The sequence below is a fragment of the Hevea brasiliensis genome, chromosome 10, assembly GCF_030052815.1.
Source record: "Hevea brasiliensis isolate MT/VB/25A 57/8 chromosome 10, ASM3005281v1, whole genome shotgun sequence".
Taxonomy (NCBI): Eukaryota; Viridiplantae; Streptophyta; class Magnoliopsida; order Malpighiales; family Euphorbiaceae; genus Hevea; species Hevea brasiliensis.
This window is the reverse complement of record NC_079502.1, coordinates 76,011,380-76,027,461: the sequence shown is the minus strand read 5'-3', so window position 1 is coordinate 76,027,461 and position 16,082 is coordinate 76,011,380. Positions and strand designations below refer to the sequence as shown.

Here is a 16,082-nt window from a genome sequence, read left to right as displayed (position 1 = left end):
ATGGTAATGGAAATGAAGTCTTAGTTGGGAGAAATTTTTTAAAATGAATGAAAAAGATGAGTAGATGAAGTAGAAAGAGGAAAAGCTCTTTTATTAAGTGCCATTAATGTCATGCCATGAGGAAATGTGATTTGCAGTGATTAGAGTTTTATAGAAAATAAGACTCTTATGGGATTGAGTTTATTTAAATTTTAAATTCCTAGAAGAAGCTTAAGAGATTATGGAGAATCTTTTACAAATTTTTTATAGAAGATAGTCAAAGTCTAGTATCTTGATTAATTATCCACTTAGAATGACTTTATCAGCAAGTCTAGGCATAGAGGTAATTGTTTGCACCAAAATAATTATTTATTTATTTATTTATTTATTTATTTATTGACATAAGAATTAATTAAATTAATTTTTTATGAAATTAATTTGATTAATTTTATTTTATTAATTTAATTAATTAATAACCTAAGGTAGTTATTAAATAAATATATAAAAAAAGTTATATGGTGGTTAGTTAAGATAGAGGTCAGCAGAAGTTATTAGCAATTATTGGGAGTTATAAGAGAGTGGGCGACTAACTGCCAACACTGGCAGAACGTGAAAAGTAGTCTTTCAGATTCTTCAAGTACATGTAAGAAGACCTATAAATGTCAAATAAGCAGCAATGTAAAAAGACCCAATAACTCAATCAAACAACACAAATCAAACTCCAGTAGTCTATTTATTATTTATTTTTCTAAACTTTTACATTTAATTTTAACCTTATACTCATTTTGCAATCAATCAAATCAGTCTTTTTAGTATGAGATTAACGAAACTGCAGGCAATAGAGTCAATTCCCACAGTTATTTGATTTCAGTAGTCAAAGTGCAAATTATGTAGTACACTTTGTATCTAAAATGCTCGCAAACCGTAAGCTGTGAGACAGTTAAAATTATTTTTAAAGCAAACAATGGTATTTATTTTATTTTTTCTAATGGAATCATTCATATAAAAAAACATAATTAAACAAAAAAAAATTGCTAAAATCTGTTATAGGCTTTTCAAGAGAAAAAAAATCATAAAATTTAGGCGACAATCACAAAAAATTTATTTTTTAAATCATATTTTAATTTTAATAATTTAGCTCAAATTAAACAAATAACTTGTAATTTTATTTCATTAAAAAAATTGAAATTCTGAGTTTTTTAGTGGATTAAAATTAGGATTATAATTATCAATATTTCCCTATTACTATTATTTTATTCAAAAAATGATATAAAATTATGAAAACTAAAAGTTTAATTTTGATCAATTAAATAAATTATAATCAATATATTGAAATTAAGTAAAATTAAGAAAATTAAAAGAGACTAATTTTGATGTTTAGGCAAATAGAAAATAAATGAACGAATGAACAATGGTGAAACTGACGATGAAGTTTTTGTCCCCGCAGAATCTTAGAAATCCGCTGGTGAGGCTAAGAGTATTGTTCCAGCCAGTCACCCGCGGTCCAAAAGGGGACCCATCGCCCCACCCACAAAAGCTTGAAATTTTATTTAAAACACCTAAGCATTTCGCTTTTTTGAATCAACACACAAAAACTCTGCTTCCATCTAAAGCATAACTGAATCAAACCAACCGTAAATTATTTGAGACTTGACTCTATGAAAGATCAATTTAGTTTGATTTATTTTTTAAATGAATTTAACTCGAACTTACTTTTAAATTTATTTAATAAATGAGCTAAATTTGAGTTTATTAATATTCAATTTATTAAAATTTGCAATATTAAAATATAGGTTCATAAGCCAACTCCTTTAGTTAAAATTGTTTAGTTATAAACTTATTATTTTAAGCCTAATAAAACTTATGTAATTTTAAATTTTATAATTTTAAATTTAAAATTCATTAGAGTTAAAAATAAGTCAAATTACTTACGAATTGTTTAAAGCATTGCTTAATAAAAGCTTAACTTGATTTGATTTGTTTAAAAATAAGCCAAGTTTTAGTTTATTAATATTTGAGTCATTTTTTAAATAAATTAAATTCAAAAAAATTTTGGCGAAACTAAGTTTGAATTCTACAAATTTCAGCTCAGCTACATTCGTTTACATTCCTATAATAAAACAAAAAATAGTTCCCACCTGTGGCCCACAACATATCTCTAAATATTTTGATTTTAAATTCTTAATATTTATTAAACTATTTTTATATTTCATTTATCATTTAAGTGAAAATACATATTAGCCTATTCTTACTTTTATAACAAGTTTTTAAGCCATGAAAAAATATATAGAGCCTAATTAAGAATTTTAAATTTATATAAATATTAAATTAATTTAAATAATAAAAATATATTAAATTATTAAAAATATAATTGTATTAATTTAAAAGGATAAAATGATTAATAAGAAAAAGAGAGTTTCTAACAAAGCCAATATTCTATTTAGAATATATTTTTAATTAATTACCATTTTTCTCTGCAGCATGAGATACTTAGACAAGTTGGGCAAGATAAGAAAAAAAATTTCAAGATCCAATCACTCAAAACTCCCAAACCCTAATACTAGTATGTTTTTCAAATATCTCACAACTCAACTGTAAAAGACAGAATATTACAATATTTAAATCTCTTTTTATCCCAATCAAGTCGCAACATGAAACTTTTAAGCCATATCACAATTCGGATATATGAAAATATATCTAAATTTCAAGCCACATAAAAAATAATACTTTTATATATATATATATATATATATATTTGTTAGAATTATAATAATTAAATATATAAAAATAAATTATTTTTTAATCAATAATATGTTTTCAAGGCGGGTCATAGGGATTGGGGCAGGGAGACCTTTTTCCCCATTCCTGCCCCACACAATATGGGAGGGCGAGGTCAGGGAAAATTGATCATTTTGCTATGGATCTAGGAACAATTGTCAACCCTATGTCTGTAACAGGATGTTGCAAATTCTGATGACATTTTGGGCTCCACTTGTGACTTGCCCACAACAGATAAGTGAGTTGCCAAAGGCATTAAGATGTCTGAAGAACAACGTCAAATCAAATCGCATCTTTTACTAACAAAAGCCAAGACTAGTAAACTTCAAATCACCGCTACAATTATCAAAATGATAGTAGCAATAAAATGCGCAGGGCATAAATCGATTCTCAAACTAAGTATTAAATATAAATTTCACATGGCTTATGACCGCAAACTGACACTAGATAAAATTTCTCATACAATAACTATTAACATTAATGTTCTCAAGGAGAAAAAAAAACCCTTCAAATATTGGAAAAACAAAAAGAAAAAGAAAAAGAATAAGCAGCATCACAATCACTCTCCAACTACAAGCATCATACTAAAAGACATGGTTGAACAACAAGATTTTGAGGAAAGTAACGACTCGAGTACCAAAGTGTCTGCCCACAACATCCACAGGGAACATTACAGTTAATGCCTCAAATTTGCAGCAATAACTACATGAATCTCAATAGATGGAAAGCTATTTGATACATCAAGCTCAGAATATATCATCCTTTAGTGACCCCACTCAACACTTCTCCATATCAACCATAATTGAGTCCACATGACACCTTGACACAAAAAAAGCCAACTAAATGCAAATAGAACTCCCCATCAAAGCACTTATACAACTCAGAAGCACTTCCTGTGGACAATGGATGGACCAGACTCATCGTATTCACCCTTGGAAATCCACATCTGATACAACACAATGCAAGAATCTCAGTCTTCTGCCAATTTACAACGTATACAAGTGGAACTAAAAAGCATAAGTCAGAAAGATAAATTACCTGCTGGAAGGTGCTGAGGGATGCAAGGATAGATCCTCCAATCCAGACACTGTACTTTCTCTCTGGTGGTGCCACCACCTTAATCTTCATACTGCTTGGAGCAAGGGCAGTGATCTCCTTACTCATACGGTCTGCAATGCCAGGGAACATAGTGGAACCACCACTGAGCACAATGTTACCATAAAGGTCCTTCCTGATATCCACATCACACTTCATGATGGAGTTGTAAGTAGTCTCATGGATTCCTGCAGCTTCCATTCCAATGAGTGATGGCTGGAACAGGACTTCTGGGCAACGGAATCTTTCGGCTCCAATGGTGATGACCTGGCCATCAGGAAGTTCATAGTTCTTCTCTACTGAGGAGCTGCTCTTGGCAGTTTCAAGTTCCTGCTCATAGTCAAGGGCAACATATGCAAGTTTCTCCTTCATGTCACGGACAATTTCCCGTTCGGCAGTGGTGGTGAACATATACCCTCTCTCGGTGAGAATCTTCATCAAAGCATCAGTAAGATCACGACCAGCAAGGTCCAGACGGAGTATGGCATGTGGAAGAGCATACCCTTCATAGATTGGAACAGTGTGACTCACACCATCACCAGAATCCAGCACAATACCTGTTACATTTGAAAAGCCATTAAGCGCAAAATCATTTACATAACAGTGCATGCAGGATCCACAGTGATGGCAATAACTCATACGAACCAGTTGTACGACCACTAGCATACAAGGAAAGAACGGCCTGGATGGCAACATACATTGCAGGCACATTAAACGTCTCAAACATGATTTGAGTCATCTTCTCTCTGTTTGCCTTAGGATTGAGAGGAGCCTCTGTGAGAAGCACTGGATGCTCCTCAGGGGCAACACGGAGCTCATTGTAGAAAGTATGATGCCAGATCTTTTCCATATCATCCCAGTTGCTGACAATACCATGCTCAATTGGGTATTTCAATGTCAGAATACCTCTTTTAGATTGTGCTTCATCACCTACATAGGCATCCTTCTGACCCATCCCAACCATCACACCAGTGTGTCGGGGTCTTCCAACAATACTGGGAAACACTGCCCTGGGAGCATCATCACCAGCAAACCCAGCCTGCAGAAGGGGTCCTCAACATTCAGAAATGGAATAAAAAAATAAAAATAAAATAAAAAAACACAACCTGAATTTTAATAATAGGAAGATAATTAACTTACCTTCACCATTCCAGTTCCATTGTCACAGACAAGGGGCTGAATATCCTCAGCATCGGCCATTTTTTAAAAAGCTGCATAAAAATGCAATAGAAATGAGGGCAACAAATAAGAATTATAAACACACAGAAACACACACAAGCATTTCAAACTTATTTTCTAATGCCATCTTCATGAACGAAAGATATATTGTTAAATTGCCCAACAGTTCCATATTTTTTTAATCCTCACACACTCCCATTCATCAAATCATTAAGTTCTCAGTCAATTTACAAAAAGCATTTGTATAGTCTAATCATGACTCCTGTAGTTCTGAATTATGTACATTACAAGCAGGCATCAGGGATGAAGAAATATCTTCACCTACTACCATAGAACCAGACTCAGCGGCCATGACAAGATAATAGTACAGTATCCGACATTAATTTTCAATTATTAAAATTGAAAAATAAAATCTAGTTACTGGGTATAACAATTCTTGAGATTCGAAATCTTTACAATTTCAAATCCAGAAATGCGATATCTCAAGTGGATGTCATTATAATCGTTTCACTTCCCTCTAGTTCCCAATAATGTTATAAGCTTTTACTTTTCTACATTCACAATTCATCAATTTACACTTTCAGATCATCAGAAAACAAGTGCAGCAGTTCAAAGCTAGATCGAAAAGAAAAAATGCAATAGAACAATTTCCAAAAATGAGAAAGGGAAATTAAAATCAAAATGGAAAAGCAGATCAAATCGTTCAAGAACAGATCCAGAAATGAGAAAACCAGATCAAGCAATCAAATCAAGCGATCCTAGTATGTCAAACACTTGATCAAGCGAATACTATATCTAGCTACAGATCTCTCCACCAACAAACACAAAAACCAAATCCATAGATCGGCAACACAAAATCAAAACAAAAACCAACCAAAGCAACCGATTTCTCAAAAGCAAGAAACGACACCGTATAAACCGATCTACTCAAAAACCATGAACAAGAAGCAAAATAGATCGATGCTTACCTTAGAATTTAGAAGAGATGGAATCGAAGAAGAAAGATCGAAAAGAACCCAACCAAGCCAATCTACAGAGACGGCCTGGGCTCTTTCACGGGTTTTCTTTTGTACCCGGAAGAAAGAGATGCAGAGACAGAAAACTAGCTACTAAGGCTAGGCAGTGATGAAGTCTGTGTATATATCGTAGTGGAAATTTGAAATGCAAATGAAATTTGGACCAAATTAAGAATTAGAAAGAGAGAAGGGAATAATTTCGACCACCAGAAAAGATAGGGTGACCTGGCTGACAGCTTCTTTCTACAACATCCATGCTCTTTCCGTTGCGTTTGATTTTCCTGATTTCATCTCAGCCGTTGATCCTTTTATATTTTTAAATTACACTATGACTCCAATATTTGATAATATTACATATTATTCTTGTTATAAATTCATATTTATGATGCATGTCTATTTAGATTTTCGATGAATAAATTTATTATTTTGGTAAATTTATTTAATATTTTATTTATTATTGTATATCTTAGAGTATAATTTGTATGCTGTAAATAAGGTTTTCTTAAGTTACAGTGATCATTATTTTTTATTCATCTTCGGTCCATATAATAAAATTTTCTCTATTCTATCTACGTTTTTCTTATCTTTGGTTGCTATTATTTTTATAATACATTATCGGCATGATATTCTATCATTCTGAGTACCTGTTTTGAGATAGATTTAAGGTACTTTTTTCTTTCTTCACCGTGATAAATCTTGCAAAACTTGAATTTGTGGCCCTTGATATTTTGAGCAAAAATTATCTATCATGATTTTAAATGCTGAAAATCACCTAGATGCAATGGGTCTTGGAAACACTATCAAGGATAAAAATCAAGCATTAAAACAAGACTGTGCTAAAGCAATGATTTTCCTTCGTCTTCACCTTGATGAAGGATTGAAAGTTGAATATCCGACTATGAAGGATTATCTTGTCTTATGGAATAATCTAAAAGAAATGTATGATCACTAGAAAATTATTGTTCTTCCAAAAGTAAGATATGATTGGATGCATTTAAGGCTATAAGATTTTAAAACAATCAGTAAGTAAAATTATGCTATGTTTAGAATAACTTCTTAGTTAAAATTATGTTGAGAAACTATTATTGATAATGATATGTTAGAAAAAATATTCTCCACTTTTCATGCCTCGAATATGCTCTGCAATAACAATATCGAGAAAAGGATTTTCAGAAATATTCTTAATTAATTTCATACTGAACAAAATAATGAATTGTTAATGAAAAATCATGAAAGTTAACCAATTGGTTCAATCCCATTTTCTAAAGTGAATGAAGCTTCTACTTTTATTCTAGACGTGGAAGAGGTTGTGGCCCTAGTTGTGGCCGTGGTTGAGGAAGAAATATGCATTTTCAATCGTAGTGATCATATTTATAATTCATCATATTATAAGAATACATCTCACTACCAGAAGAGAAAAATACATCTCACCACCAAAAGTGAAAAAAGAATGATGAGAAATAAGTAACAGGTCAATATAAAAATTTAGAAGAAATATGCTATCGATATGGTGTGAAAGGACACTAATCGCGTACTTTTCGTACGCCAAAACATCTTGTTGGTCTTTATCAAGCATCACTAAAAGGAAAAGATCAAAATATAGAAATAAATTTTATTTTAGAAAATAATGATATTGATATTGATATAACGTATATGGATGTAACAAATTTCTTTGAGCATCCTAAAGGAAAAAATTGATCATTTGATTGATGATGGGACTATCCATTAAGTCATTTAAATACTTTTATTTTTGCTTGATCATTTTAGTTAATATTGTCATAATATATTATTTTTCTTATTTTGTTTATGGTACTTTTTGTCATATTATATTAATAATATTATCATCTTTTATTTTGATAATGATGTTTTTAAAAATATTATTTTATTTATTTCTCATATTATACATTTTTTTTCTTTTTAAGATAATATAGATATAGATATTGCAAAATTTTTGTTTGGGTTAAACTTAATAATGAAGATATGTGTCTAATTGATGGCGCAACTATACATACTATATTTAAAAAAACAATTCTCATTTGCTAATGAAAATGGCAAATGTTCACATAATATCTGGCAATGCAAATTTAATTGAAGGCTCCAGAAAAGCTATCATATTTCTACATGAGGGAACAAAATTCATTGTAGATAACATATTGTTTTCTTCCAAGTCTCAAAGAAATTTATTAAATTTCAAAGATATACGCAAAAATGGATGCCATATTGAGATACTAAATGAAATAAATATTGAATATTTTTGTATTACTGATAATATCTCAGATAAAAAATGTGTATTAGAAAAGCTACCCACTTTGTCTTCTGACTTATACTATTCAAAAATAAGTACAATTGAAGCACATTCTGCTATAAACCAGAAGTTTACCTATCCAAACATTTTTATATTTTTGCATAATCAATAGGCATCCTAGATCTATAATGATGAGAAGAATAATTGAAAATTCATATGGTCATCCTTTAAAGAACCATAAGATTTTTAAACTAATGACTTTTCTTGTGCTGCTTATTATCAAGGCAAATTGATTATTAGACTATCACCAACAAAGGTTGGAATTGAATCCCTTGCATTTTTAGAACTATCCATGGGGATATATGCGCACCTATACAGCTACCTAGTAGACTGTTTAGATAATTTATGGTCCTAATAGATGCATCTTTAAGATGATCACATGTATGTCTATTATCAACTCATAGCTTGATGTTTACGAAATTGTTTACACAGAAAATTCGATTAAGAGCATGATTTCCAAATTATCCAATTAAATCTATTCGCCTTGATAATGCCGCGAAGTTCTCATCCCGCGCTTTCAATGAATATTGTTTATCAACTAAAATAACTGTTGAATTTCCTGTAGCATATGTTCATAAGCAAAATGGCCTAGGAAAGTCATTTATTATACATCTCCAATTGATAGCAAGACCACTACTAATGAGAATAAAATTACCCATTTTTGTTTGGGGTAATGCTATTCTTCACGTAGTTGCACTGGTTCATCTTAGGCCAATAAATTATCATAAATTCTCACCATTACAATTAGCTTTTGGTCATGGATTAAATATTTCTCATCTAAGAATTTTTTGATGTGTTATATATGTGCTAGTAGCACCAACATAGCGCACCAAGATAGGTCCTCAGAGAAGGTTAGGCATATATGTTGGGTATGAATCACCTTCCATTATTCGCTACCCTAAACTATTGATAAGAGATTTATATGCAGCTTGTTTTGCTAACTGTCAATTTGATGAAAAAATCTTTCCAGAATTAGGGCAAGAGAAGGATATCAAAAGAGAAATTGAATGGAAGGCTCCATCATTACATCATCTTGACCTTCATCCAGCCATATGCGAATAAGAAGTTCAAAAGATTATTCATTTACAAAGAATAGCAAATCAAATGCTAGACGCATTTACTGATTCAAAAAGAACAACCAAATCACATATACTAGCTATAAATATTTTAATTTGGATTAATGTCCCCGTAGGACGTGCTATTGCTAATGAGTCTAACTAAACCTAAAACATAGTAGACTATTAGGTTCTATAGATAAAAATTCTAGAAGGAAGAAAACAACAAATAACATTATTGAAGATTGAAATGAAAATGATCAAGATATTATTAATCATGAAACCTCTACAAAAATAATTCTTGAAAAAATTCATATATTTGAACCTCAAGAAAATGAGGAGAAATCAATAAGTTTTATCAATACAGGGAGAAATTTTAATCAAATGGCAACAATAATTAATAATGTTTTTGCCTATACCATTGCACTCGATATTATGAAAGATAATAAAGATCTTGAATCTCGATCTATTAAAGAATGTCAATAAAGACATGATTGGCCAAAATGGAAAGATGTAATTCAATTACGGTTGAATTCATTTACAAAATGTGAAGTTTTTATACCTTTAGTCCAAACACCAAAAGGGTGTGAAACCAGTCGAATACAAATAGGTTTTTGTGCGAAAACAAAATGAGCATAATGAAATTAAAAGATATAAAACACACCTTATGGCAGAAGGTTTTTTGCAATACTTGGTATTGATTATGAAGAAACAAATTCTCCTATTATGAAAGCAATGACATTTCGATATCTCATCAGTTTGGCAATATAGGAAAGCCTTGAAATGCATTTGACGCATGTGGTTACAGCTTGTTTATATGGTTCACTTGATAGTAACATCTATATGAAAATCCCCAAAAGATTTAAATTGCCTGAAGCATATGAGTCAAATTCTTGAGAAATATATTTAATTCAAGTTTCAAAGATTTTTGTACAATTTGAAGCAATCTAAGCACATGTGGTGCAATCTCCTTAATGCATATCTGGTAAAAGAAGTCTATATAAATAACTCAATTTGTCCATGTGTTTTCAAAAAGAAATTAGTTTTTGAATTTGTTATTATTGCTATATATGTTGATGATATTCAAGTGATCTTCCATATAAATATTTAATCTAATATTATTAAACTCATCTTTATATGAGTTACGATTTATAACACACCCAATATATACATATGTTATACACTGGTGGATAAAAAAAAAAATTTTTTTTCAAGGGACAATACATGAAAAATATTCATATAAAAAATAAAAATTTCAAATATTAACATTTGAAAATTTAAAAGGTTAAAATTAAATCAATTTAACCAATATTTTTCATATAAGAAAGAAGAGCTACTAAATTTAAACAAGTCATATAAATAAGAAATTTATTTTCATATTCATTAAAAATAGAGTTCAATAATTAAATTTTTGAAGGTTCAATTTAAAATTAATAGATATATTCTCATAGAAAATATAAAAATGAAATTTTAAAAAAATAATTGCATAAAAAAAAAATCAACTCCACATAGAAAAATAAAAATAAAATAAAAACTCTGCAAAATGAGAAAAAAAAATCTGTTTATTTGAATATTGAATTCAAATAAAAAAAGGAATCGATCAACAAATTTACAAATGGTGAGGCTAAATTTTATATTTATAAAAATAATTTAAATTCTGAGTCAAATTTAGTGGGAAAACTTGTTATGAATTTCAACTTAAGGCTCCGTTTGTTTTATGAAAAATAATTTATATATATTTTTAAAAAATATTTTCTATAAAAATATTTTTTGTTGTTTGATTGCAACGTTAAATTAATGATATATGTTTATTTCATGTATGTATAAATGTATTCACATTTTAATAAGCCTATCAAAATTTAAAAAACGGAAAATGACTTCCTCTTTTAAAAAATAAAAATCATTTTCCTTAAAAATGACTTAGTTTTCTCTTGGACTAGAAAAATATTTTTTATTTATCAATTTTTTTGAATGCTCCAAACGTCAGAAAATACAAAAAATATTTTCTTACAAAAAATATTTTCTAAGAAAATATTTTCTATAAAATAAATGCAGCCTAAATTAATTTTATAATTTTGCATTTTTATGGCCATTTAATTTTATTATTACTTCAGTTATTTATGGTATTTATCTGATTTTTTCTAGTGGAATCATTCGAATAAGACCAGTTGAATTTGACTGATCATTCAATTAATATTAAATAAAACATAATTCAAAAAAAATTGCTAAAATCTGTTGTAGGCTTTTCAAGAGAAAAAAAAATCAAAAAATGTAGGAGACATAATCACAAAAAATTTATTTTTCTTAAATCATAATTTAATTTAATCATTTTAATTTTAATAATTTAGCTCAAATTAAACAAATAACTTGTAATTTTATTTGATTACAAAAAATGAAATTCTGAGTTCTTTAGTTCATTAAAATTAGGATTATAATTATCAATACTTCCGTATCACTATAATTTTATTGAAAAAAAAATATGAAATTATGAAAATTAAAAGTTTAATTTTGATTAATTAAATAAATTATAATAAATATATTGAAGTTAATCAAAATTAAAAAAAAATTGAAATAGATTAATTTTGATGGTTAGGAAAGTAGAAAATAAATGAATAAATGAATGAACAATGGACTGGAACCGACCATGAAGTTTTTGTTCCCGTAACAACCAATACTCCGCTTGTTTCACGAATTTAAAATAATAGATTTGGGAGCCAACTCTTTTAGTTAAATTTGTTTAGTCTTAAACTTATTATTTTAAGTGTAATAAAAATGATGTAATTTTAAACTTTATAATTTTATAATTTTAAGTGTAACAAAAATTATGTAATTTTAAACTTTATAATTTTAAACCTAAAATTTAGTAGAGTCATAAATGAATGAAGCTATTCATAAAAGTTTAATTTAATTTGATTGTTTAAAAATAAGTCGAATTTGAGTTTATAGATATTTGGATATTTTTTAATTAAGTCAAATTTAAAAAATTTTTGACAAATTAAATTTAAATTCTTCAAAACTCAACTTAATTCAGTTGAATTTATTTACACCCTTGCTTTCACCCATAAGAAAACATAAAATAGTTCTTACCGGTGGTCATAACATATCTCTAAATATTTTAATTTGAAATTCTTCATATTTATTTAACATTTTTTTTATTTGATTTATCATTAAAGTGAAAAATATATATTAGTCTATTCTTACTTTTATAACAAATTTTAAGCCATCAAAGATCAAATATAAAAAGGCTAATTATTGGAGTGTTGAATTGAGGTAAGTATTAACATAAAAATTTTGGGGAAAAAAAAATATAATTTTGCCTCTTATTTTTTTCGTTGTTAAGATTCAATTAAGCCTTATATCTTTTAAGATCCAATTGACCTCATTAAATTTCAAATTTTAATTTATAAAAAATTCAAATTATAATAATTAAATCCATAAATGATCTCGTTGGCCTTTATTTGTTAAGTCTCAAAAGGCTGTCAATGGTGTAGGCCTACTAATCTATAACTGCACATTTAGAGCTTTGCTAATTATGCTGTGACGTGATACTTTCAGTAAGAGATTAAATTGTTTTATAATTAGTAGTTATTATCGTTTCTCCTAAGTATTTATTTTTTTTTTAATTTTTTAAAGTATCACTATTATTGTTTTTACTACCTCAATTTTAATGATTTTCATGATTATTTTTTTAACAATTAATTGCTAAAATTTAAGGTCTTTATGATTAAATTTATTATTTAATTTTTTTATCAAATATAGAACTAATATTATTCTTTTTTTAATGTTCTTATATCTATGCGTATATTTATCACAAATTCACAAGTTTTTGGTATGTTTCATCAAGTTTATATAATAATTTACAAGTTTGATGAATAAATCTTTATTAATGTGAGTTGAATCATATTATAGTGAACTAATTTGAGAGGACTAATAATTTAATTAAATGATTTTAGTATTTCTTAATTAGTATAATTTGTAAAAGTCTGTGTATATATATATATATATATATATATATATATATATATATATATAACTACAAATTAGAAAAATATCAAAATTAAGATAACAACAGTAATCAAATTTGATAAAATTAATTTGAATTAAGATGATATTATGAAAATTATAATGTAGGGTCAATTTTTATAATCATAAAAGATTTTATTAACATTAAAAATGTTTTTACCTGATGATAATATTAGTTATATTTAATAAATGTTTATTTTTAATTCTTAAATTCCTATAAATAACTTTTTTAATGTTTTTTAAAAAATCTTTTAGTATTTTATTTAATTATAAAAATTTAAGAATTATATATTTTAAACTTGATAAAAAAAACTTAAAATTATATTTAAAAATAAAATTATAAATATATCACACATCGCATACGTATTTATCTTGTTAGACATATTAAGGCCATGTAATAAAGTAATCCCAACCAAATATAGGACTTCCAATGTAATCATTAATTAGTCTTGTTTTTTTCCCTTAAACAAGTAAAGTACATCTTGTTATCTAAAACAAGTGTAAATGTGCTTCTTTCTTCGCGTGCTCTTTGATTCTGTTTTTTCTTGTATTGTTTTGTGTTCTTGTATTAATATGGCTGAGGACACTTTTGTTGATTGTGGGCTTGTGAAGGAGATTGTTCTTTTATCTTTGGAGGAGGAGGAGGAGGAAGGGAGTTTGGTCTTGGATGAAGAGGAAGGTAGCGGCGGAAGGGTGGACCAGGGGCTGTGTTTGGTTGGGAGGTTTTATACAGAGAGGGTTGTCAACTTTATGGCGATGAAACAAACCATGCTTCTTTGTAGCATCCTAGGTGTGGAGTGTCTATTAAGGAGATCGACAATTCACATTTCTTATTCTAGTTTTTCCATGAGGTGGATGTGTCAAGAGTTATTGAGATGAGCCCATGGACATTTAATAAATACCTTCTATTGTTTTTGTGATTGGAGTTGAACGAGCAGCCACAAATGTGGAGTTGTTCCATTATATGATTTGAGTGCAAGTTTATCAATTGCTGTTGGATTTTATGATTGAATATGTGGCGGTATGAATAAGAGATTATGTTGGTGATTTTTTAGCTGATGAGAATAATTTTACTCGCCTTTAACATGGTTATATGCGTATTCGAGTTCATATAGATGTACGACAACCATTAAAACATTGTATGAAAATTAAATAGCCTAGAGGTCAAAGAGTCTAGGTGATGTTCAAGTATGAGAGGTTGCTTGGCTTTTGTTTTCTGTGTAGGAGGTTGGGTCATACTGAATGTTTCTATGAACTGCTTCTCCATCATCGAGGGGAGGTAGGAAGAACTTTTAGGCCATAGCTCAGAGCTCTATTGCGATGTAATCAAGCCATAAGGGAACACTGGTTAAGACATGCTCCACTTGACTTTGGTGGGGGGGGGGGGGGGAGGGGGAGGAAGGAGCGAGGTAGGATGTGGTTAGATCTCTAAGGATAGTGGAATGCCAAGCAAAGGGAGGGGTGGATGCATAGGCACATTGCCTTGAGGGTACAAGATTATGGGTTTGTGGTTGGTAGAGTGGATGGACATGGCAAAGCTAATCCATGTCACTTGAGATAGTAGGCCAGGATGAAGATTATACTTTTAAGGTTAAGAAACATATGCATGACTTGTTGGGCTTAAGAGTCAGCCCAGAACATGTATGTGGACTCAGTTTTGGCTCTTGTTCTAACTAATTTAGTGGCAAGACCAATAGATCAGGCCCACAAAGAGCCATGAATTGTAAATATGGAATTGTTAGGACTTAGGCAATCCTCAAACAATTCAATCTTTGAAGGACTTGGTCCTTACAAATAAGCCCATGTTTGTTATTTTAGTAGATTTTAGTAGAAACTAAAGTAAGTAGGATTCAGTTGGACTGGGTTTGTAAGTTTGTGGGTTTCACAGGATGTTTTTGTATGGATAGTGTGGGGTTAAGTGAAGGGATGGCTTTATTTTGGCAAAAAAACAAAAGGATTGGGTTTGTTTGTTGAGTTTCTCTCATTGGCATATAGATGTCTCTATTTCCTTCCCTGTTTCTGTGAAATGGAGACTTACTAGTTTTTATGGTCAGCTTGATAAAGCCAATAGAATAGAGTCTTAAAACTTGTTGCGGTTTCTTTGAGGTACGTTGAACCTCCCTTGGTGTATTACTGGCGATTTTAATGATCTTCTTAGCTTGTATGAGAAGAAGGAGGTGCTCAATACCCAGAATGGTTGTTGTCAGGTTTTAGGAGTATAGTGGAATGTTGTAGTTTAATAAATTTGGGAATGAAAGGGCATCCGTTCATTTAGGAAAGCGGTAGGGCAAGCCAAATTGGATTGAAAGAGGCTTGATAGGCTTCTTGTTACTACATCGTGGCTTGAGGTGTTTTCAGGTGTATAAGTTCTTAATTTGTCCTTACCTTTTTCTGACCACAGCCTTATCTTGCTTCAATAGGAGCCTAATTCCTGCCCTCCTAAAGTCTCGATATTTAGATTTGAGAATCTTTGGTTGAGGGAAAATGAATGTTGTTAGGTGGTGGAGCATAGTCAGAAAGGTTCAGAGATTAGATTGATCATGCAACACTTCAATTGTTGTGCCAATGATTTAGCTGCTTGAGGAGGTGGATTTCTTTAAAAGTGTAAAAAAAAAAAAAAGATGAAAGCATGCCAAAGTCAGATTTTTTTCA

General features: G+C 29.5%; 1 protein-coding gene across 1 annotated transcript; it reads right to left on the bottom strand.

Annotated features, from left to right (window-relative positions):
• Positions 1-3,181: 3,181 nt before the first annotated feature.
• LOC110672823 (actin-7) lies at positions 3,182-6,264 on the bottom strand. The gene is made up of 5 exons (XM_021835715.2): positions 6,000-6,264; positions 4,993-5,063; positions 4,498-4,891; positions 3,796-4,409; positions 3,182-3,703 (listed from the first exon to the last, which is right to left on the bottom strand). The coding sequence occupies exons 2-5, from the start codon at positions 5,050-5,052 to the stop codon at positions 3,638-3,640; spliced, it is 1,134 nt and encodes a 377-aa protein (XP_021691407.1). The 5' UTR covers positions 5,053-5,063; positions 6,000-6,264; the 3' UTR covers positions 3,182-3,637.
• Between the last annotated feature and the right edge of the window lie 9,818 nt (positions 6,265-16,082).